The sequence below is a fragment of the Hyposmocoma kahamanoa genome, unplaced genomic scaffold (assembly GCF_003589595.1).
Source record: "Hyposmocoma kahamanoa isolate Upper Pololo Valley unplaced genomic scaffold, ASM358959v1 100021, whole genome shotgun sequence".
Classification (NCBI taxonomy): Eukaryota; Metazoa; Arthropoda; class Insecta; order Lepidoptera; family Cosmopterigidae; genus Hyposmocoma; species Hyposmocoma kahamanoa.
The window spans coordinates 15,601,175-15,622,680 of record NW_020653200.1 but is presented as its reverse complement, the minus strand read 5'-3'; the positions used below and the strand labels follow the sequence as shown (position 1 = coordinate 15,622,680).

At 38.3% G+C, this 21,506-nt stretch overlaps 2 protein-coding genes across 3 annotated transcripts; one reads left to right on the top strand and one right to left on the bottom strand.

Annotated features, from left to right (window-relative positions):
- Positions 1-8,408: 8,408 nt before the first annotated feature.
- LOC113234105 (AFG3-like protein 2) lies at positions 8,409-13,269 on the top strand. Of its 2 annotated transcripts, XM_026469473.1 has the most exons (3): positions 8,409-10,007; positions 12,086-12,925; positions 13,064-13,269. In XM_026469473.1, exons 1-3 carry the CDS (start codon positions 8,561-8,563, stop codon positions 13,066-13,068), a joined length of 2,292 nt encoding a protein of 763 aa, XP_026325258.1. In that variant the 5' UTR covers positions 8,409-8,560; the 3' UTR covers positions 13,069-13,269. The 2 variants fall into 2 exon arrangements, with proteins under 2 accessions (XP_026325258.1, XP_026325180.1); XM_026469395.1 differs by having other exon boundaries at positions 12,086-13,269.
- A 2,362-nt stretch (positions 13,270-15,631) lies between these two features.
- On the bottom strand, positions 15,632-19,969 carry LOC113235734 (transcription initiation factor TFIID subunit 3). The gene is made up of 2 exons (XM_026471653.1): positions 19,815-19,969; positions 15,632-19,658 (listed from the first exon to the last, which is right to left on the bottom strand). The coding sequence occupies exon 2, from the start codon at positions 19,636-19,638 to the stop codon at positions 16,129-16,131; it is 3,510 nt and encodes a 1,169-aa protein (XP_026327438.1). The 5' UTR covers positions 19,639-19,658; positions 19,815-19,969; the 3' UTR covers positions 15,632-16,128.
- Between the last annotated feature and the right edge of the window lie 1,537 nt (positions 19,970-21,506).

The window sequence follows — 21,506 nt, the reverse complement described above, 5'->3', positions numbered from 1 at the left end:
AGAGTAGTCAAGAGGACGTCAACTTCGCTAATATTACTATCCGCAAGCTTAATAGATTTACACGCGGATCGAAGTGGATTCTGTTTAAGGATTTTGTATAGAGTGTGACTTTCACCAGTGCGCGCCTATACAATTTTCCCTACAATTCATATAATGAATACAAACATTTTCAGAACTATCACAGTTACTTTGTTTTCCAAATTTTTCATGGATACCCCAGTTCGTCGCAAATAAATTTAATTTGTTAAAATTATTATGATTAGGTGAAATGTCATACGTATCCGGAATGTCCAGGTTAACCTTTCGATCCACAGAATTGTCAACGTTGGACAAAAAATATTTTCATTCATATTTAAATCGCAAACTTTTATCATCATTAAAATCAAAAATATTATCACTCGAACAACTATTACAATTCATAGAAAAATTACAAAAATCTTTTGAATTATCCATAGTAACCTCTCGGTCTCGCATAGAGATCTCGCGCAAGTCGCGCCCTATCGTGCTAGACCTACAGTTCCACAGAGCAAGTAGGTAGGTACGTTGAACATCAAGAAACTGACACAACATTAGTCGAATTTGGGGAAGAAAGTGTTGTCTAGATGCATTGTTACTTGACGAAACCCCGTCTGAAGAATGTGATCCAGTTGTAGTAGAATATACTCATACTGTCGAATAAGTGGACGAGATTCTTTTTAATGAAAAAACATCTCGTCTTCGTCGTCTCTTCCTTATCTAATTGTCCGTAATATGTTTGTCTTTACAATTTCATAGCTCATTTAGTTTCTTCGTTTCTCAACTTATATATATATATATATATATATACATATATACCCATGAATCTTTATCTATATACCTATAAATTTTATTTCTTGACGTCCGTTCGTCTTTAGGTCTCAATAAAAATTCTATTGAAAATTCTCACAATTTCAATTTTATTTCATGCCCAATCGAGACACTGCCAAATATCCCCTGGGGGATTGGGTTAGGGGATCCTGGTGTGGTGGACTCAACGGCATTTTTGGTGATGTTTCTAAGCATAACAGCGACTAAAAATATTGCCTTCGGAATTTCAGTTCGTACTGGAGAATATTTTTTAATCTGTTACGAGTAGCTAGGCTAAGAAATGCAGACGTCCCGTCAGTTAATGTTTTCTGCCACTATTAACCGACTTCAAACAAAGGAGGAGATTCTCTCATCGACTGTATTTTTTTTTGTATGTTACGCGATTACTCCGGCCTTCGTGTACCGATTTTAATGATTCTTTGTTGTTGAAAGGTGGGTACTTCAGTATTAGTCTCATTTAAATTTGTTGAAAAAGGGGGGGAAACTCGGGGATGAGGCCGGTTTCGCGCACTTTCCGATAACCGATTTCAATAAAACTTGGCAAATAGACGTAATTCCGCGAACTTCTGAGGTCAGTTTTTTTGGTACTCTGTAATGAGATTATTCATAAAAAAAATTAATATTTTTATTAATTTAAATAACATTTTTATATGCGTACGTGACGTTAATGTAAGAATGTTAATCTCTAACTTATCTCTCAAAGACCGTCTGGGGCCCAGATTGTAAATTGCCCTAACCGCACGTTTCTACAGGACAAAGATTCTACCTGCGGCATTATATTATATACCCGAAAGCAAAATGCCGTGTCTTTCAACTATGAAAGTAGCTGAAGAAGATGTGATAACACCCAGAGATGGGCGGTGGGTTAAAAATCCAATCCGCCTGCCTAGGTTTTAACCGAGTTTTCACTCAAAGCACGGTCTTAACCCATTTCTGCTCAAAATCGTGGGCAGAAACCGTAGTACGCATTAAATATAATGGATTTGATACAATACTTATTTCAAATTTAGATGTAAAACATCTTTTTTGGACGAAAAAATCTCAAACAATCAGCTAGTGATGAAGAGACAGTCTTATAAGGCCTTTTAAGAAACCTCGACTAATTTTTAACGCCTCACGACTAGTCTAGTCTTTTAACCGTCAAGTCTTGAGTCGTATGACTAAAACTGAAGACTAATTCGAAGTCGAAGTCTTTTAACCCTAGGAATCTTAAAAGACTTAAAAGACTTAAAAGACTAAAACGACTAAAATGACTAAAACGACTGGCGCCTTATAGCCTCGGGAGTCGCGAGTCAAGAGCCGTATGCACGTCATACGGCTTACTTATATTTCTATCCACAAGGTATTTATTTTACGATTTTTATTATAAGTAAATAAACGTGATTATTTACTACATACTGCTTACATCATTTTTATTTATAAACTTCGGGTTTAATAAGACATAAAATAGGTATAAGTCCCTTGCAAACAACTCGAGTCGTTTAAGTCTTTCAAGCCGTTTAAGTTTTTTGAGTCTTTTAGTGTAACGACTGAGTCTTATTAATAAAAACTCGAACCCCCAGTCTTCATTTTAGAGTCGAATCCTGAAAAATGGAGTCGAGTCGTTATAAAACGTCTTAAAAGACTGAGTCTCTTTCATCACTACAATCAGCCGCTGTTTCACCCCCTTCTCCGCTTTCTTATCTATTCTCGTACTGGCACCGCGCTGACACAACACAGTAGGCCCAAACTGATAATTTGTGGACTAAGTCTTGATTCAAACGGCATTGTTCTGCACGTTTTTGTAATAACATTTTCGATTACAAACGGATAGACAGCGGTGTGTTCACACGATATATTTTCATACGTTTAAGCCTGCAAAAACTATAATATATGGAAGGAACGTTTGTGCACTTTTATGAGGTACACCCTGGGGAATTTCCGACTGAAGTAAAATATGTACGAAATTCAAAAAAATAAGATGGCCGCCATCCAAATTTCAAGGTATTCTATAACGGAAACTATTAGAGATAGGTACAAGGTGCTCGAAGGAATGTCATTGAGGGTGACAATGGTCAACTGCCAGCGTCAAAAAAATTCAAGATGGCTACAAGCGTTTTTTGGTGAGCGCGTTTTGGGGGCTCCACCTACATCTTGGAGCCCAAGCTAACCTCACCTGCAAGTGGTGCGCCTGCTGATAGACGGACGAGGCTCTAGCGAGGGGTTTTCCCTTTCGGGGGTTGGGAAGTCAGACGGCAGTCGCTCCCGTAAAAACACAGGCACAGAGATAGGGCGCCGCCGCAACACAGCGCGAAGGAGCCTCGCCCGACTTCTGTGGCAAGTGGACTAGGGCTACCGTGTCAAGGGTGGGTACGGTTAAAGAGGCGAGCCCCTACCCATCACAGGAACCTCCGCTTTGCCACGTGGAACATTGGCACGCTGACTGGACGCGCAAGGGAGTTAGCAGACGTGCTTTCCAGGCGGAGGGTCGCCGTGGCGTTCCTGCAAAAGACTTGGTGGAAAGGCAGCAGATCCCGGCTCATTGGGAATGGCTACAAGCTGATCTACACCGGTGCTCCTGGGGGCGAGAACGGGGTGGCCGTGGTGCTCTCCGAGGAGTTTCACGATCACGTCCTGGAAGTGAAACGCTTTAGCGGCCGGCTTATGGTAGTGAGGGTGCTTATCGAAAGGCTCGTGAACCACTTGATAAGCGCCTACGCACCTCAGGCCGGTTGCAGCAACACGGACAGGGCGAGGTTCTGGAATCAACTCGGGGAAGTGATAAGTGCCATTCCTTTGTCGCAGGCAGTCGTCTTGGGTGGCGACCTGAACGGTCATGTGGGTGGGGCGTGCGAAGGGTTCGAGCGGGTCCACGGTGGCTACGGGTACGGCAGTCGCAACGCGGAGGGAGGAGACATATTCACAACGTGTGCGGCGGCCGACCTCGCCATCGTGAACACGTTCTTTAAAAAGAACCCCGAGCATTTAATGGACCTACAGGAGCGGCGGACACGCCACCCAAATCGATTTCCTACTCACCAGGAGACACCATATCAGCAAAGTGGCCAACTGCAAGGTCATACCAGGTGAGAGTCTCACTGCGCAACACCGTCCTTTTGTCGTGGATCTCTGCGTAAATCCGGCCGACAAGCCCGCTGAGCGCTGCTGACGCCAAATCAGATGGTGGCAGCTTGATAGTACCACGTCCCAGGAGTTCATCTCAGCGATCGGCGATAAATGCGCCGACACTGAAGGTGACCTAGTCCAGAACCACTGGGACAACATTCAGGCTGCCATATCTGAGGAAGCGAAAGCGGTGCTGGGCTTGTCCAAGGGTGATCGCAAACGTGACAAAGAAACTTAGTGGTGGGTGAAGAAAGCCCTCTTCAAAACGTGGCAAGCGTCCGGATCTTCTGAAGACGACGCATATAGGGATGCCAAACGTGCCGCTAAGAAAGCTGTAGCCAGAGCCAGACGGGACCACTTGCAGCCGTTGTACGACAAGTTGAAATCGTCTGAGGGGCAGAAGCTTATCTTTAAGCTGGCACGTTTGAGGGTCTTAGCGGCACAAGATATTTCCAAGTGTCGCTGCATTAAAGACCCTCATGGCAACCTTATATGCGAGGTCGACGCGGTGAAGGAGAGACGGCGCTCATATTTCCACGAGCTACTGAATCAGCAGCACAGAGAGGTGCAGCCACCGGTCCTTCCTCCGAACCAGGGACTAGTGCGACTGGTAACGCCTGAGGAAATCCACTTAGCTCTTCGTCGCATGAAGAATCGGAAAGCTGTCGGAGCCGATGGGGTTCCCATCGAGGTCTGGAAGGCAAGGGGTCCCCGTGGTGTGGGCATCCTTACCGGCCTCTTTAATCGCGTGCTCCTCACCGGTAAAATCCCTGACCAATGGAGACTGAGTATTATCACTCCAGTCTTCAAAGGGAAGGGATCGGTGCAGGAGTGTGGCGATTATCGGGGCATAAAGGTCATGTCCCACGCCATGAAGCTCTTCGAGCATATAATAGACTCTCGGATCCGACAGGAGAGTTCTGTCTCGGAGGGTCAATATGGGTTTCGGCCTGGTCTTGGGACCATGGATCCTGTTTTTGCCCTAAGTGTCATCATGGAGAAATACATATTGAAGAATACGCCTCTGCATTTCATGTTTCTTGACATGCAGAAGGCCTTCGACTGTATCCCCCGTGTAATGATCTGGTGGGCACTGAGATCCAAAGGGGTACCAGAAACTTATATTGACATCATCCGAGACATGTACCGCGATTCCGATTCCAGCTCAGGGCTCAGGGCTCAGTTCTCAGTCCCTATCTGTTCAGCGTGATATTAGACGAGGTGTCAAGCTCCATCCGAGACACGCATGAGCAACCCCCGTGGATGCTTATGTACGCTGACGATATCGCGCTGGCGGATGCGGATAGAGGGAGACTGGTACGACGCGTGAATGCGTGGAAGGAGTCGCTTGAAAACGGCGGTCTGAGACTAAATGTGGCGAAGATTGAGTACATGGTCTGCAACGCTACAGATCCCCTACCCGTACGCATAGGCGAAGACGCGGTCGAGCCTACGGGCCAGTTTAAATACTTGGGATCTGTACTTAGCGCGTCCGGAGACATCGACTGCGACGTCAGAGCCCGAATCGCAGCCGCTTGGGCAAAGTGGCGTGAGGTGACTGGTGTGAAAGACCGTGTCAGAAACTCCCGCATCCGCGGCAGCCTTCACGTCCGTGACATTGCAGATAAACTGCAAGAAAGCCGACTACGTTGGTACGGCCACATCTTACGAAAACCGGCATGCTACGTGGGAAACAAATGTCTGGCTACGCCACCTCCGCCGGGCCCCGGTAGAAGGGGCTGACCCAAGAAGTGCTGGCTTGACGTCGCCAAGGGTGATATGCGTGCCAATGGTCTCACCACTAAGGATGCCGAAGACTGTGCAAAGTGGAGGAGAAAAAGTAGGAAAACGGACCCCGGGCTCCGCAGCAATACTGCTGAGCACGCAACCGGGACAACGCTTAGATTAGAGAGAGAGACAAGTGTTTTTTGGTGGCAGATAAAAATTTTGCTCTAATTCGACTGAAAATCGGCATGTCGGATGTCTTTATGGGTGTTTCATAATAATTTAAGATCCAAACTTATTTTTCGCCATTGTTCAATATGGCTGCCATACAAACTTTTTTATGGGCAGAAAAAATTTGCTGTAATTTGACTGAAAATCGGCATTGTTTATGGGTGTTTAAAAATAATTTGCGATCAAAATTTACTTTTTGCCATTTTTCAACATGACCGCCATTAAAGAGCCATGTTTCTTTTTTAAACAAAGTCATAAATTGCCAAAGGCGTATGCCGAGGTCCAGGAGAGCGAAGCCCGAAACGTCCATACGCCACCATACATAGGTAGTATGCGGAGGCTCTATTACGAGTACAAGATCTCACAATTGTTCAAAATGTAAGGCACACTTCCCGATGTAGTCGAAATGAGATACTTATAGCGTTGTTGTATCTCGACCGTCTCTCTGTTAGATTCTTTTTTCTTAGAAGCTATATCAAAGAGAAGTATTTAGGGGAAAAAATACCAGACAATCACACCAAATTTCTTTTCTCAAATTAGGGAATATCCTGTACTATGAGTGCCAGAGTAACGATATCTCTGAGGGCAATACCCAGAATACCCAGACCAGAACCAACTTCGAAATGTTCGTTTCCTAAATTCTATAACATAACACAGCAGTAACACATTGTACTAAGAAGACAGACAACTATTTAAGTAGTTTATTTTAAGTTCTTTTTTTCGCGACACACGCGTGTGTCAGTCATCTCGGCTCGGGGCTCATAGAAAACCAGCGCCACAGTCAATCATGGCTGTGGCTTATGCTGAATGAAGTCCTTTTGCGTACGCCACAACCACACATACGGCAGTGCAAAATTTGTAGTCGTTATATTTTGTTTGTTTGCTTTTTTTCTGATTTGTCTTATTTTATGTTGTTTTTTTTTTAATTGTATTCTTTATTTTGTTTATTAGGTTCCTTTTATTTTCTTTTGTTTGTCTGTGTTATCAATTTTTGGTTTTTTTTTTTTGTATCCGTAGGTACTGTGGCGTTGCAATAAATGTCGTTTCTATTCTATTCTAAAAATTGGCCCAAATCGGGATTCGAACCAAGAACCTCCTCACCAACTCGCCCATAGTACTAACCGCTGTGCCACCGAAGAGCATAAACACACCCCGTAATCGAAGCCCTACCACGCGCCCCAGGACGAGCCTACGATGGGGTGTAGGGCTCGTTATCTATATCGTTCCAATTTATGTCCTAGCTTAAGAACAACATAACACGTCAAGTTTCAGTATTAAAATATATAAATAACTCCTGCTACAGATACTTTTTAGCAGCGTCACGCCTGCATACAGACTATTATGTTGCTATAGTAGCACGGACGGATTGCATGCGCGTAATCGACATGTACACCATTGCATGCATTCGACACTATCGCCTCACGCCTATTTCAGGAGCGCAGTGTATTTAGTGATATCAAAATAGGAGATGTTGCTTGTAGTTTGCCGCTCTATTCACAAAATTTATGATTCCAAACGCTGATCTTACTTTTTAAGAAATAGGTAATATTCACTATCAAAATTCTCAATTTTAATTTGGCAACAAATTCATGTCTGTATTTCCCAACTGCACTCTGCGGTGAAATTTGTAAAAAAAATGTTAACAAAGATGTCATTACAAAAAAACCTTAGAACATCAAAAAACAATATTTTAAGAATCTTGCAAATGACATAATTCCGTGGAGAAGTTTCGCTAATTGTGTTTTTGTTTTACCATTAAGTTGATTAAACTTTCAAATAATCGTTACCTTTTGCCATTACTAAAATTATGCTGTTTCAAACACAAAAAAATTATACGTATCGCACTGCTATTACAATAGTGTTATAACTCGAAATATGTTAAATTCAAAATTATACCACAGTTCTCTAGTTCTACACGTCAATAAAACCGTCATTAGAATATTCTAAAAAAGAACTAAATTACATCTACTTACCTCAAACTGAGACACGCTTTAAGAAAGCTAGTTCTGGCCAAAATAGTCCTTATTCAAAAACATGAAATTATTATTTTTTCTTTTATTCTTAAATATGTTTATTTGGTAAGTAGGAAATAACCTATACATAATTTTACACAGATCTTTCACGGAAAGCGAGTAATTCGTTTTTCGTCGATTCTGAGAAAATACACTTTTTGAGTTAATACACTATTGTATTAACAGTGATATAAAGTCTCTAACTTTTGATTCTCGGACTTTAGTTCAAAGATCGTTCATATCGACTGCAACCGCCGAAGTGTCGACTATGTTGTGCCTTTGCTCACGACTACATGCATTAACTGCATACGTGCAGTCCATTTGTTGACAGCCTTACCAACGATGATACAATTCTTTTGTAAATCAAACACCTTGTTCTTTGATTTGTAATAGAAAACCGAATATTTGTGAATTTTTGAAGTGGTACCGAATTGCAAGTTTGGGGCAAGAATTCAATCTTGCTGTAATTTAGTCAACATGGCAACCCTGAAATAATTTAGTCTGTGACCCGAACTGACGATTCCTCGCTTCACGAGAAATTTCTAACCATGTTGTGTGACAGTAGGTGATTTAATTTCTGAAAGAATTGTGAAAAAGCTAAAAATATTACTATTTGTAAATAAACGATTCAAGAAAACACCATGTGGAAGGGTCTCAGGCTCACCCAGTCCCTGCTTTCAAAGCTGAATTTTGGTGGACGTAAACTTCAAGCAGTCGGTGTTCCAGTTCTGGATTCCGTATTCGGTCAGTGGCATATCTTCTGTAAAAGGCCTCCAAAAGGTTTTGAAAAATACTTTGAGCCTAATACAAGCAAAAACCAGTCCAAGGAGTCCGACAAAAAACCCGATGCTCCTGCACCTTCCAAAAGTTCTCCTTCAAGCCCAAAAAGTAGCACGCAAGACAAATGGAATATGTTCTCAACTCCAGCAAGCAGTAGAGGTGGAGGCAGAGGCTCCTATGATGGTCAGGATAGAGAAAAATGGATGATGATTGGAGCCTTGGGTATTGTTACATTATTTGGTTCAATTGCATACTTTGAGCTCAGGTACAGAGAGATAAGCTGGAGAGACTTTGTTAACTTATACCTAAACAAAGGTGCAGTGGAAAAACTGGAAGTTATTAATAAAAAATGGGTACGAGTTAAATTACAAGCAGGCTCTGCAGTAGAGGGAAAGATTGTGTGGTTTGCAATCGGAAGTGTAGATTCTTTTGAGAGAAACCTAGAAAATGCTCAAATTGAAATGAACATTGACCCTCCAAACTTTATACCTGTTATTTATAAAACAGAGATGGAAGCATCTAGTCTCACAGGGATGTTACCGACACTACTCATTATTGGATTTCTCATATATATGATGAGAAGATCAGCTGATATGATGGGCCGAGGTGGTCGCAAAGGTGGAGGTCTCTTTGGAGGTGTTATGGAGTCAACAGCCAAGCTTATAAATCCTACAGATATTGGTGTTAAGTTTCAAGATGTTGCAGGTTGTGAGGAAGCAAAAATTGAAATTATGGAGTTTGTAAATTTTCTGAAAAATCCACAACAGTATATTGACTTGGGAGCAAAAATCCCTAAAGGAGCCTTGTTAACTGGCCCACCTGGTACAGGAAAGACACTATTAGCAAAAGCAACAGCTGGAGAAGCGAATGTACCTTTCATTACTGTTTCTGGCTCTGAATTTCTAGAAATGTTTGTTGGTGTTGGCCCTTCTAGGGTGCGTGACATGTTCTCAATGGCTCGCAAACATGCCCCCTGCATCTTGTTTATTGATGAAATTGATGCAGTTGGTAGGAAAAGAGGTGGTCGTAGTTTTGGGGGTCATTCTGAACAAGAAAATACACTTAATCAACTTTTAGTTGAAATGGATGGCTTTAATACCACCACAAATGTAGTAGTTTTGGCTGCAACCAATAGAGTAGATATATTAGACAAAGCCTTACTCCGACCTGGAAGATTTGATAGACAAATCTTTGTACCTGCACCAGATATCAAAGGGCGAGCCTCTATTTTCAAAGTTCATCTGGCACCTTTGAAAACAACACTAAAAAAGGAGAATCTGGCACGTAAAATGGCTGCTCTCACCCCAGGTATGGAAAACAAATACTATGTTTCACTGTATTAGTTTTAACCCCTAATTAATTAGGGCCCACTGAAAATCAGCGTCACAGCCTTTTCTCGGTGGTGACAATAGCTGAGTGGGATCCTGTTACATACGCCACAGCCACGCACATGACACTTAATCTAATTGTGTTAAATATTTCATGTTTGCTTTGTTGTTGTGTATGATTTTATTTTTATTCCTTTTTTTTCCAGTTATTTTTATTTTAATTTTTTGTTTTAATGTAGCTTCATCTTTTTTTTTTTATCTTCATTTTATTACTGTGTATATTTTTGTTGTGGCGTAGTAATAAAAGATTTCTATTCTATTCTAATTTTAAAATGAAAGCAGAGCTAAAGCTTATTTAGCTTTTGTATAATGGATAATTTTTAGAGTTGCAATGAATTCACATTCCTCTGCCTGTTCTTTACTATTTGGCTGAATACCGAATATTGTCTCATATTAATCTTAATTAATTCTGAATATTGTTGTTGTTGTATTGACAATTCTGTCAAATAGTGAGAAACTGAATACCTAAAAGTATAAGAAATAAATAAGAAAAAAATACAGTAAATTTTCATGTAACTTTTATTAATACTGAACATATATTGTAAGTTCGCGAAAATGCAATTTTTCGCTTTATCTAAAAAAACAATGTAGTGTAACTTAAGTAAGTAATTTTTCTATATGATTAAAAAAAGTGAAATGCCAAATGAAAAACACCTATCTATAATTTTGCAAACCAAAATAAACAAAGTTTTTAAAAGTCAGTCACATGATGTGAAATAAACAATTACTTTCTTCTCAAAGTTATAAATAAAATATACCTGAAAATTTTATTAAAGTATCATTTTTGTTTCATTGAACTATATTATATTTATCATAACAAAATTAATATGTTGCAAGTTTTCTTACCAATTTTCGTGCATGAATTAATGAAGCAAAGTACTTCACCGCATAAGGCATTTTGGCCACACTCCTGGCCGAATATTCAGTAATATACTATTCAGTGCAACACTAATATTTTGTAATAACCATTAATTAAGCAATGTGGTTTTGTAAGTCTTATAGCAGCGTGAATTCCTGGCCAAATATTTAGCAATATATGTACTATTCTTTGCAACACTAATAATTTTGAATAATCATTAATTTAGCAGTGTGATTTTCTAAGTAAGTGTTTGTAATGTCCAATGTGTGTTTATTGTACTTTTTTTAAGAGTTGTCTTCAATACTTTCTGAAATAGAAATAGCTTTAGTGAAATAAGGTTGATTAACTATGCATATATAACATACCTAGCTTTGTATAACAATTCTAGTGTATGTTTGCAACTTAATTGAATGATGTTATAAAATTATGTATTGTTCTACCTTTGTAGCAAATGCGAATTCCACCCTGTGTGCTATGCAATTCAATTAAGTATTAATTTGGAAACAACTTCACTTTGCCAAAGCTACGAATCCACAAAAAGATTTGTCTATTTGCTTTGCTTGTAAAATGATAAATCCTTCAGAAATAATATTGTATCTGTAATCAAAATGGTATTAAATATTATTGCATGTGGTCATTTACTAAATGACAGTTTTTTTTCTTTTATGTATAAGATACTTACTTCACAGTTTTACTTGGCAACAAATAAAAGGACAAGACACAAGGACAACATAACTGCTACAGATTAAATTAATTAAATTTAGTCGCCGCAGCGTTGTGCTCCAAATGCTGGTTTCACTCTTCCAATGGCTATATATAATGTATTAACCAAAGCAGCTCTTGTTTGTTTGATTAGTTGAAAAATTTACAAAAGAGGTCGGAGGAAAATTAAATATTTTTGTAGAACAAGACAAATGATTCAAAAAGTACCTACCCAGAACTTTCCTGTATATCAAACCACCAAAAAATTAAGTGTAACTTATTATTTTCATGGCTTGTCTGCAAAGCGACAGCTGAAGCGATATGCATCAAAGGTTTAGAAACACTTAAAATGTGACTTACATCAACATTAATTGTAAATAAAAAGAAATTATGTGGCAAATAGTACCTTGATATAAATTATATTCTTTGTATTTCAGGTTTCACTGGCGCAGATATTGCTAACGTGTGCAATGAGGCTGCCCTGATTGCTGCGAGAGAATTAGCCAATGATATCACAATGAAGAACTTTGAACAAGCCATTGAAAGAGTAGTTGCCGGTATGGAGAAAAAGTCCAATGTTCTGCAACCCGATGAAAGAAAAATAGTTGCTTATCATGAAGCAGGTCATGCCGTAGCCGGCTGGTTCTTACAACACGCGGATCCTCTCCTAAAAGTCTCCATCATACCTCGAGGAAAGGGTCTTGGGTATGCTCAATACTTGCCAAAAGAACAATACTTGTACAGTAAAGAACAACTGTTTGATCGCATGTGCATGACTCTAGGGGGTAGAGTTAGTGAAGAAATATTTTTTGGCAGGATTACCACTGGAGCACAAGATGACTTAAAGAAAATAACACAGAGTGCATATGCTCAAATTGTGCACTACGGCATGAATCCCAAAGTTGGTAATGTTTCATTTGAATTACCACAACCAGGTGAAATGGTTATTGACAAACCTTATTCAGAAAAAACTGCTGAGTTAATTGATTCGGAAGTCAGAGACTTAATCAATAAAGCTCACGAACATACTACAAGGTTATTAACAGAACACAAGGCTAATATCGAAAAAGTAGCTGAAAGATTACTGAAACAGGAGATTTTGAGCAGAGATGATATGATAGAGCTGTTGGGTCCTCGACCTTTCCCAGAGAAGAGTACTTATGAAGAGTTTGTTGAAGGTACTGGTTCACTGGAAGAAGATACAACACTACCAGAAGGACTAAAAGAATGGAACAAGGAAAAAAAGACAAATAAGGATCCAGAAAGTATACATTCAGGTGCAAAACCCAGTAAAAACTAAGGCTATGCTGTGTAGATTGTTGAGTTTTAGTTGTTTTACGTGAAATAAATATTTTTAACTATAAGACTTAAAGCTTTAGTGTATCGTCCATAACTGATGCATTTGTTTGTTGTAGTCTGAGTCAGTGAACTGGATGGGATACAACAGCATTTCACTATCCGGTATGGCAAGGATGAAAACTTCAAGAGTAAACCACACTAGGACTGTTGAACAATCATTAATCGTTAGTGTAAAGCTGTTTGCATTTCTGTTCCTGTATAATAAAGTAGCTTCGTGTTATGTTTTAAGCACTAGTTTTTTGTAAAATAAATAAATTCCAGTACCCAATTCGTGATGTTTCTTTTAGTGTAGTGCTCGTCTATACTTGTGTAAATATTACACATTTTATTAAATAATTTCTGATATAATTAAAATCTTAGTAGAATTATTTTGCACATGCGAATTTTGTTATTTTCTACGTCTCTTTCTACAGCTTCTCAAGCGAAATGCGTTAAATATATATATACTTATTGTTCTCTTTTCATATACCTAGTTCTAAACAAAAGGCGCACTGCTAATTAGCACACTTGATCGATGCTTCTTATTTTTAAACATTCATAAATAGTAAAATTTGTTCATACTCTAATTTTAGATACCATCTACAAAATGCGTGTCCCTACGTTCTTAAATTATACTTTGATATTAACATACCTCAGCAGTTGAAATATCGTTAGGGAAACAATGTACTTTCTCATAAACCAAGGAATAATAACTTATTATTTGTTGGGTTTATGAGAAACTAAACACCTGTTACCAATCAAATTTTGTGGATTCTGGTAATGTAATCTAGCACAATGTTTACTAACAAGAATTGCGATCATTTGTTATCTAGTTTAAATTGAACTTTACGGTCTATAATAATAAGCACGTCGTAGAGCTCAAGCTATGTTAGCCCACAACCTACCTTTCATTGACAATTATTTGTTTTAAATAATTTTCAGGGTCGTATTCCAGAACTCTACTCAATGCTCAAGTCAGGATCTGAGTATGATTTCAAGCACTGGAAATACGACCCTAATGGCTGGGACTTGAGTATGATTTCGAGTGCTTTAAACCATTATCAAATCCTAACTTGAGCATTGAGTAGAGTTCTAGAATACGACTCTCAGGGTCATATTCTAGAACTCTACTCAATGCTCAAGTCGGGATTGCAATTGAAACACAAGCACTGGAAATACGACCTTAATGGCAGGGGCTTGAGTATGATTTCGAGTGCTTTAAACCATACTCAAATCCTGACTTGAGCATTGAGTAGAGTTCTAGAATACGACCCTAAGTCTAAAATGTTCAATACAAGTTCTACGAAATTGTCAAATTAACAAATGTTATACATGTTATCGTTCGTATTAATGGGCTTTTAGCTAAAGGTAAGTCATTTTTACTTAATTTAGCAAGAAAAAGACGTAACAACATATTGTACCTAATTATTTGCTTTTTAAAAACACTTCCCGAGATAAAAGTTATTTTTCACTTTACTCACCTACCAAGAAAGAAATGCAGTATTCTCTTGACCGACCTACTAGGGGAATATAGGTTATGTTGGCATATCTGTCATAATTTTCCATGTTTTTACTGGAAAGCACGGTAGATACACCGTCATGTCCTTATTTTAAAAAACATAGTCCAGTCACCTAAACAATTCTTTTTAATTATAGTGTATCAATTAGCAATAAAGTAGGTACCTTTTTGCTAATTGTAGTTGAGTGCCTAACCATTCACATATATTTACGATATTACTTAAGTACCTAGTTCAATTAATGCGACACTAATGATAATTATGTGTTACATTGCAGTAATGTCCATTGCCCTTTCTATGTATCTAAGATTTATGTGCACTACATACCTACTATTATAAATCGACAAAATCTTGTATGTGATAAATCCACCTGTCGAACAAGTTGATGTCCCACCTTTCCAGACAATATTTTGTTTGCGAGTCGGCGGTATTGTATGGGATACAGATATTTCAAATTCCTACTTTTCAATGTTGACATGCATTGTTACCACCTTGGTAGTTATCCTACAGGGTGTCAAGTAGACGAGTGTAAACCTTATAAAAGTGCTGATTGATATCTCATAATAGGGTTTAAAAAACTAATAAGATTTACATGAAAAATGTTTACTTGATATCCAAAACAATTAGGCAACCAGTCAATTATTGTTTACAATATTGTAAATAAATAAGTGTATGTTATGTATTCATTGTTAGTGGTATTCAAATTAACTTTCTTTTAATGAAGTCAATTTTTTTGACACCCTTTTTGTGTAAAATAATCTGTATTAAAGTTTACAGTTAGATACAAGTCTATTGAATGTTTAAAAAAATATTGCAGTAAAATCTTCACTGCAAGATTTGCAGCGAAGACACTGGACTTTGAATAACGAAAAAGGGTAGGTAATGAAATAAGAAAAAGTTTAATACGAGTACCAATATTACATTTAATTGGCTACTGGCTGAAATTAAAACTTTACACATGTCGCCCGTCTCCACAAGTATATGCTGGTAGAACTAACTCCGTCGCGACACAAAATCTTTTTATACGTTAATGAATATAGGACCTTAGTCCTAAGTTACGACAAAAATAATATAATTATCTCACGACTGAGCTGGTTCTGAACACAATGAACAACTTCAACAAAAAAACATGGTTATATTAAAATTATAATATGAAAATATTCAAATATTGACTGAAAGTATGTACATCCAGCCTTCTTTCTGTTCATTTAAATATATTCACTACGTTACTTTTATACATCACCGATTTCTAAAGTTCAGTTTTTGTACAATGTAAAAAAAAACTTATATTATTCTCTATGTTTACACGCGAGCTGTGTATAACATACTCACACATCTTGATCTAATCGAGCGAACGAGAAATAAAAGAAATTGTAACAAAATATTAAAACCTATGGTAATTATTACAATTAGTAACTACATTACTTTATGTTCAACATTTAATGTTAATATTCTTAATTATGATCTATGCTTACTTCTAGCCTATGATATAACATTATAAATGATGAAACATTTTCTTCATGATATCATTCAACAAGTAATCCATTAACAACTCTCATTCCATTTACTCCTATCACTTATACAGGAAAATTACATCTAATCTCAGCAACAAAAAATTGTCCATTTTAGTGACAGTCTCTGATTTTTTCTCCTTTAGGTTTTCTACCTCGTTTTTTGCCGGACGACACGCTAGATAAGGGCATAGTACCTAGCTTTGAAATACACCCATGGCAGAACCAGTCTTCTGACGCGCCTGGCTCTTCGGTTATGCCGACACATACCCAGTGGTACCAGCCATCACAGCCGTCACAACCGATCATTGGCGAACCATTGTCAGGTCTACCGCAAGCTGGACATACCCATATTTTATTCCCATGCTCATCAATATAATAGGGAGTTGGCAAAGGTGCACTGGGTTCAGCAGCAGGAGCTGGTGATGGCGCTGCTGTGGGCTCTTCTGACATTGAGCTCATATCGTCTTCAAAGTGACCTTTTTTTGATAAAGACTTGAAAAGTATTCTCTTGTATTTGGAATGACTTGATGGAGGTCGATGTTTCGAAGGTGGAGAACTAGCTGTTGGAGGTGAAGATGACTGAGGCTCCATCTCAGAGCTATGATTATGCTTTGAATGCTTTTGTTTTGGCGGTCTAGTAACAAGAGCTGAGATTTGTGCAAGCTCAGGTGAGTGACTGTGTTCTCGAGAAACTGGCTCCTCTTTGTCTTTGGAAAGAGATGTCTCTTCTTCCTCTTTCTTGACAACTGGTTTTATATTCAACTTAAAAACATCAGGCGAGCTTGGAGGCATTGGTGAATTAGAATTAGATGAACTGAGCTTCAGAGTTAGTTTTGGTACCAATCCATCAGCAGACTTCTCCTTTTCTTTCTCTTTCTCCTTCTCTTTTTCTCTCTTCTTTTCCTTTTTTTCTTTCTTTAATTTTTCTTTCATCTCTACTTTTTCTTTCTTCCTTTCAGATTTATCTTTAGTTTTATCTTTTTTATCTTTTTTCTTTTTTATTTTAGTGCCATCTTTATCCTTCTTATCTTTCTTGTGTGATTTATCTTTTTTCTTTTCAACATGTTCAACAACTCTCTCTGGAAGAATTTCAGAAGCTGGCAATGTAACTGTTTCTGATGGTTGAGGCAGAGGAGGAATTGGATCAAGTTTAGGTGGTGGTATAGGTTCAGGAGTCGGTGATTGTACACAAATCAAAGTCTCTTTTGGGGGTTCTTGCCTAACAGTCTCAACTTTAGGCGGATTAAGCTCTATTGTTATGTCTGGTTGCACAGGAGGCATTTTGTATATGTTTGATTTCTCCTTATGCGATTTGGACTTGTGTTTCTGCAAAATATTTGGAATTGTAGGCGATTTGTGCTTGTCATGGCGATCTTTATCGCGTCCCATCATTGGAGATTTATGCATGTCTCTTTCGTTGTCGTTATCCACGGGAATAACTTCTAAGCTGGGACGACGCAACATAGGTGGGATCTTGACTGACGAAGTACGAGATGATTGGGGAAAAGTGTGGATTAGGGGATTGGGAATACCTGACTGCAGAAATCCTCCTCCTGTTATTAGTCCAGGTCCACCTGCACCCAAAGCAAATGGATTGGTAAGCAAATTAGGAGAAGTTAATCCTCGTAAGGCTGGATTGTTAGCAAAGCCTGCAAGGAAATCACTTGTCCCTGGAAGGAGACTTTGATTTGGTATTAAGCCTGGACCTGGCAATAAATTTCTTCCTATGGGCATGTAAGGAATAAATTGATGAGGTGGAATCTGAGGCAAAACATTAGATTCATTCTTTGGCCTACTTGATTTTGAAGGTTTAGTATTTCCCATCTTCACATTGTGCTTCTCAGCTTGTGCCATTTCAAATGCAAGTTGCTGCTGTTGCTTTTTGACAAGCTTAGCTACAAGTTTAGTTGCTTTGTCTTTTTTGTCTTTATGTTTCTTTTCTTTCTTAATTTTTGGACTGACACTAGCTATATCTTTGGAATATGGTACTTGCAAGGTCTTGTCAAGAGAAATATTCAGATGGGGCTCTGGAAGTACTGCTTTGGACTGTGGGGCTGAAGCTGAATCCATAGAGTCATCATCAACTATGCTTATAACTTCATGGGCTCTCAGGTCTAACCCTTTGTTAAAAAAATCAACAGTGCTATTATCATTATTGTTCAAAAGAGTTTCATCAGGTTTTTTATTTTCGTTTATATTTTCATTTTTCTTGTTTTCGCTTGGATTATCATTTGCAGAACTCTGCACTTTTGAGATCATACTGTCAGACTGTGATTTCTCTGGAACAACCTCAAGAGCAACTTTATCCTCTTTGGATTTGTTCGATATTCGTTTAAATATATTAATCTTTGATCTATCTGGTTGTGAGGCCAATTTTTCCTCTTCATCAATAGTCTCCTTTTTAATTTCAGTTTCTGGTATTAGGGTATTAGTTGATGACTGTTTGTGAACAGGTGCAGTATTGGAGACTAAAGGTGACTTTGAAATAGGTATTTTCCTTGGAACAGGTATAGCATCTTCACTGGGCACAACACTTTTAGGCGCTTGTGAATCAACTGGCTCTTGTTTGATGACAGGCTTTATGAGTTCAGGGGCAGGAGGTGCCGGAGGAATTACAGGTTTAGGGCCAGTCACTGTTGCTTTTGGTGCCAGCTTAGGCACATGATTTTGTGAATGTTGAACATCTTTTGATGCCTTTACATGTCCTGGAGGATATTTATTCTGCTTGCTACTGTCTTTAGACTTGCTACTTTCACCTTTGTGGCTTTTGTCTTTCCTTTTACTTTTCATTATTTTCCCATTTATTAACTTATTTTTCTTAGACTTCTTGTCACTTTTCTCTAATGTTGATACTTTAGCAGGATTAGCATGATGGGAGGTGGTTTTATGTTTTTCATTGTGTTTCTCAGACATGATAGTCGGTGGCCTAGCTTCAGGAAGCTTGCCTTCACGTGCAGGTGATAAAAATCCTGACATTGTCATCATAACACTGCTGATTTCTCTAGTTCTTTCTTCTTCATCCAGTCTTAACCTTGGTCTTTTGCTGTTAGGCAATGAAACTGGATCTGTAGGTCTCTTAAATATGTCTTTTGGTTTCTCTGGACTATCTGTGATAGATATTTCTGGACTGGCACAGGCAACAGTGCCGGTTTCAATATTCTCAGTACCATTTTGTTGTATTTCCACTATACCTGCAACAGCAGGAGTATCCCGTTCCTTTTCAGGATACATAGGAGGTAAATGCTCATGAACATGCATTGGTCTTGTGACGACTTCATGGCTGCCAGGTTTAAGAAAATTCAAGTTTGACTCTTTCGGCTTCGGAAACTTGTCAACATGGATTGGTAATGGTACTGAAGGAACACAGCGCGTGTACTCTGCTAGTTCTGGTAGCTGAACATTCAGGTCTTGAAAAACTAATCCTAGGTCATTTAAATTTGGTTCAGTCCTGTTGAATTGTTCGGCATATCTATTTGCTTGAGTCCCAACTGTCCTAATATACTTTTCCAATACATGGACCAGAATGTCTAAAGGTGTTGAGTTTATACCATTCCACCCTATGGTTTGGCATATCTGCGCAACATTCCTACGCAGTATCTCACGGGCGTACGACTCTGACATTATGACACCAACAAAGTTATCTGGAACAAACGAATATAGTTGTTACAATTTCAGAAAATAGATGTAGATGAAGAGACAACACGAAACAAATTAATTTTGTCGTCTTTAGACACATTAACAATTACGTTTTGTACAGTGCAATAAGTAGTAAAAACAGCAAATATCAGGTTTTGTACCTGCAAGTGTCTGGTAGCAGAGACGTAGGCTCGAAGAGGCGTGAGCTCCAAGTTTGAAACACACATGTATGGTCACTTATGATCACTAAGCGTCACAGATATTTTATGATAACACATCAACCAGTTATAATGCAAAATAGAGTAGTATTTACGTAAAAACTGCTCAGCATTCTAAAAACACAGTGCCCCGTGCGCCATGATTGCATTTTGGGTTGTCAATGATCAGTGTTGTCAGCCTAAAATAATTAACATGATAACGAAATGGCGGCTGATTTTAGAGCTGCATTCAGTGTAAATTCTGTCTCAAACTCCAATAAATTTCAATATTCTCGTAAAACTAATGTAATTAAAAATATGACCTAAAATCAAAACTGATAATTATCATATCGTCAGATAGTAAATGTGGATGCGCACCTAATTCCTATTGACGCCCTAACTGTACAGGTGCACGTGCGATACTAGGTACGTTTTATTAATTAATTAATTAATAGCTTGCTATTAGGGTCGTATTTCCAGTGCCTGAAATCATACTCAAGTCTTGACTTGAGCATTAAGTAGAGTCTGGAATACGACCCTAAAAAATAGTTATAAGCATAAGTTGACATGCCGTGTCTGATCTTCCATCGTGGTGAATGATTAGTCGACTGGCTACGACTTGGGCTAAGGTTTAGAGATGCCACACCATTACGTGTTATCATCTCATCATCGTACTCGGTACACCTACCAAAATAGACTTTAGAAATGTCTAGCTTCATTCTTGCAAATTGGCCGACATTTCCGTGGTAATGTTATTTTGTAGGCTACTGTCTCTCGATTAAAAGACCTATTGTAAACAATGGCAAATAATGATAAGGGCAATGCGAATAATTATATTTGTTGAGGTTGTATTAGGTCCCTTTATATATTTATACTGGCCGCTTAGTTTTTTAAAATAATATAATATTATGTCAATGGCTGTACGTCGTTATGAGGATGTAAAATAAGTTTGTGTTATGATGAATACCTACATAATATTATTTATTATCTCTCGTCTTTTCCGCCGTTCTAAATATGGTAGTAAGAGTGTTTGAACAAAAGAAGTGTTCAATAAATAAATAAAAATGAGTAATAATATCCTAATACCAATTTTTGACGGAACGGAATAAGCTAATAGGCAAATTCGTCTATTGAAAAATCTTCAAATTTAAGAATTTAATTAATAAATGTTCTGCATGAAAAAATAGAATTTTTAAAAAGTAAGACAGGAATGTAGACAATCCAAAGTCTAAACATAGAACATAGAAAGAAATAGAAAGAAGAAGAAATGCCGGGTACCTCGAACGCGTTCAAAGTGGTATTGGCATTGACTTGAGAATAAACGAACATACCGTCAGCACGGAAACAGCGGTCGAGAACGGGGACATTATGCTCGTGGTCAGGGTCGTGAACGTAGCTACTACAATTTTGGACCAAGAGATAGAGGCAATTACTATAACACGGGATATTATAAAAAAGAGCTTTCACATGTGTATTGTTAACAATTCGGCGATTAGTAATAATGCTTCAATTAAGGAATGACGAATAAATTGGTTTTTAGACAGTGAATGCACAGACCACATTATAAATACTGACGAATATTTCGATAAATGTGTAACATTAAAATAACAATTAAAAGTGAGGGTTGGAGATGGAAGAGTTGAAAGCGAAAAAGGT

Bases quoted from the DNA above. Each gene is read 5' to 3' on its own strand.
- LOC113234105 (XM_026469395.1), top strand. From the start codon at position 8,561: ATGTGGAAGGGTCTCAGGCTCACCCAGTCCCTGCTTTCAAAGCTGAAT. The intron at 10,008-12,085 runs GTATGGAAAACA...TTTGTATTTCAG, and splicing joins AATGGCTGCTCTCACCCCAG to GTTTCACTGGCGCAGATATT.
- LOC113235734 (XM_026471653.1), bottom strand. From the start codon at position 19,638: ATGTCAGAGTCGTACGCCCGTGAGATACTGCGTAGGAATGTTGCGCAG.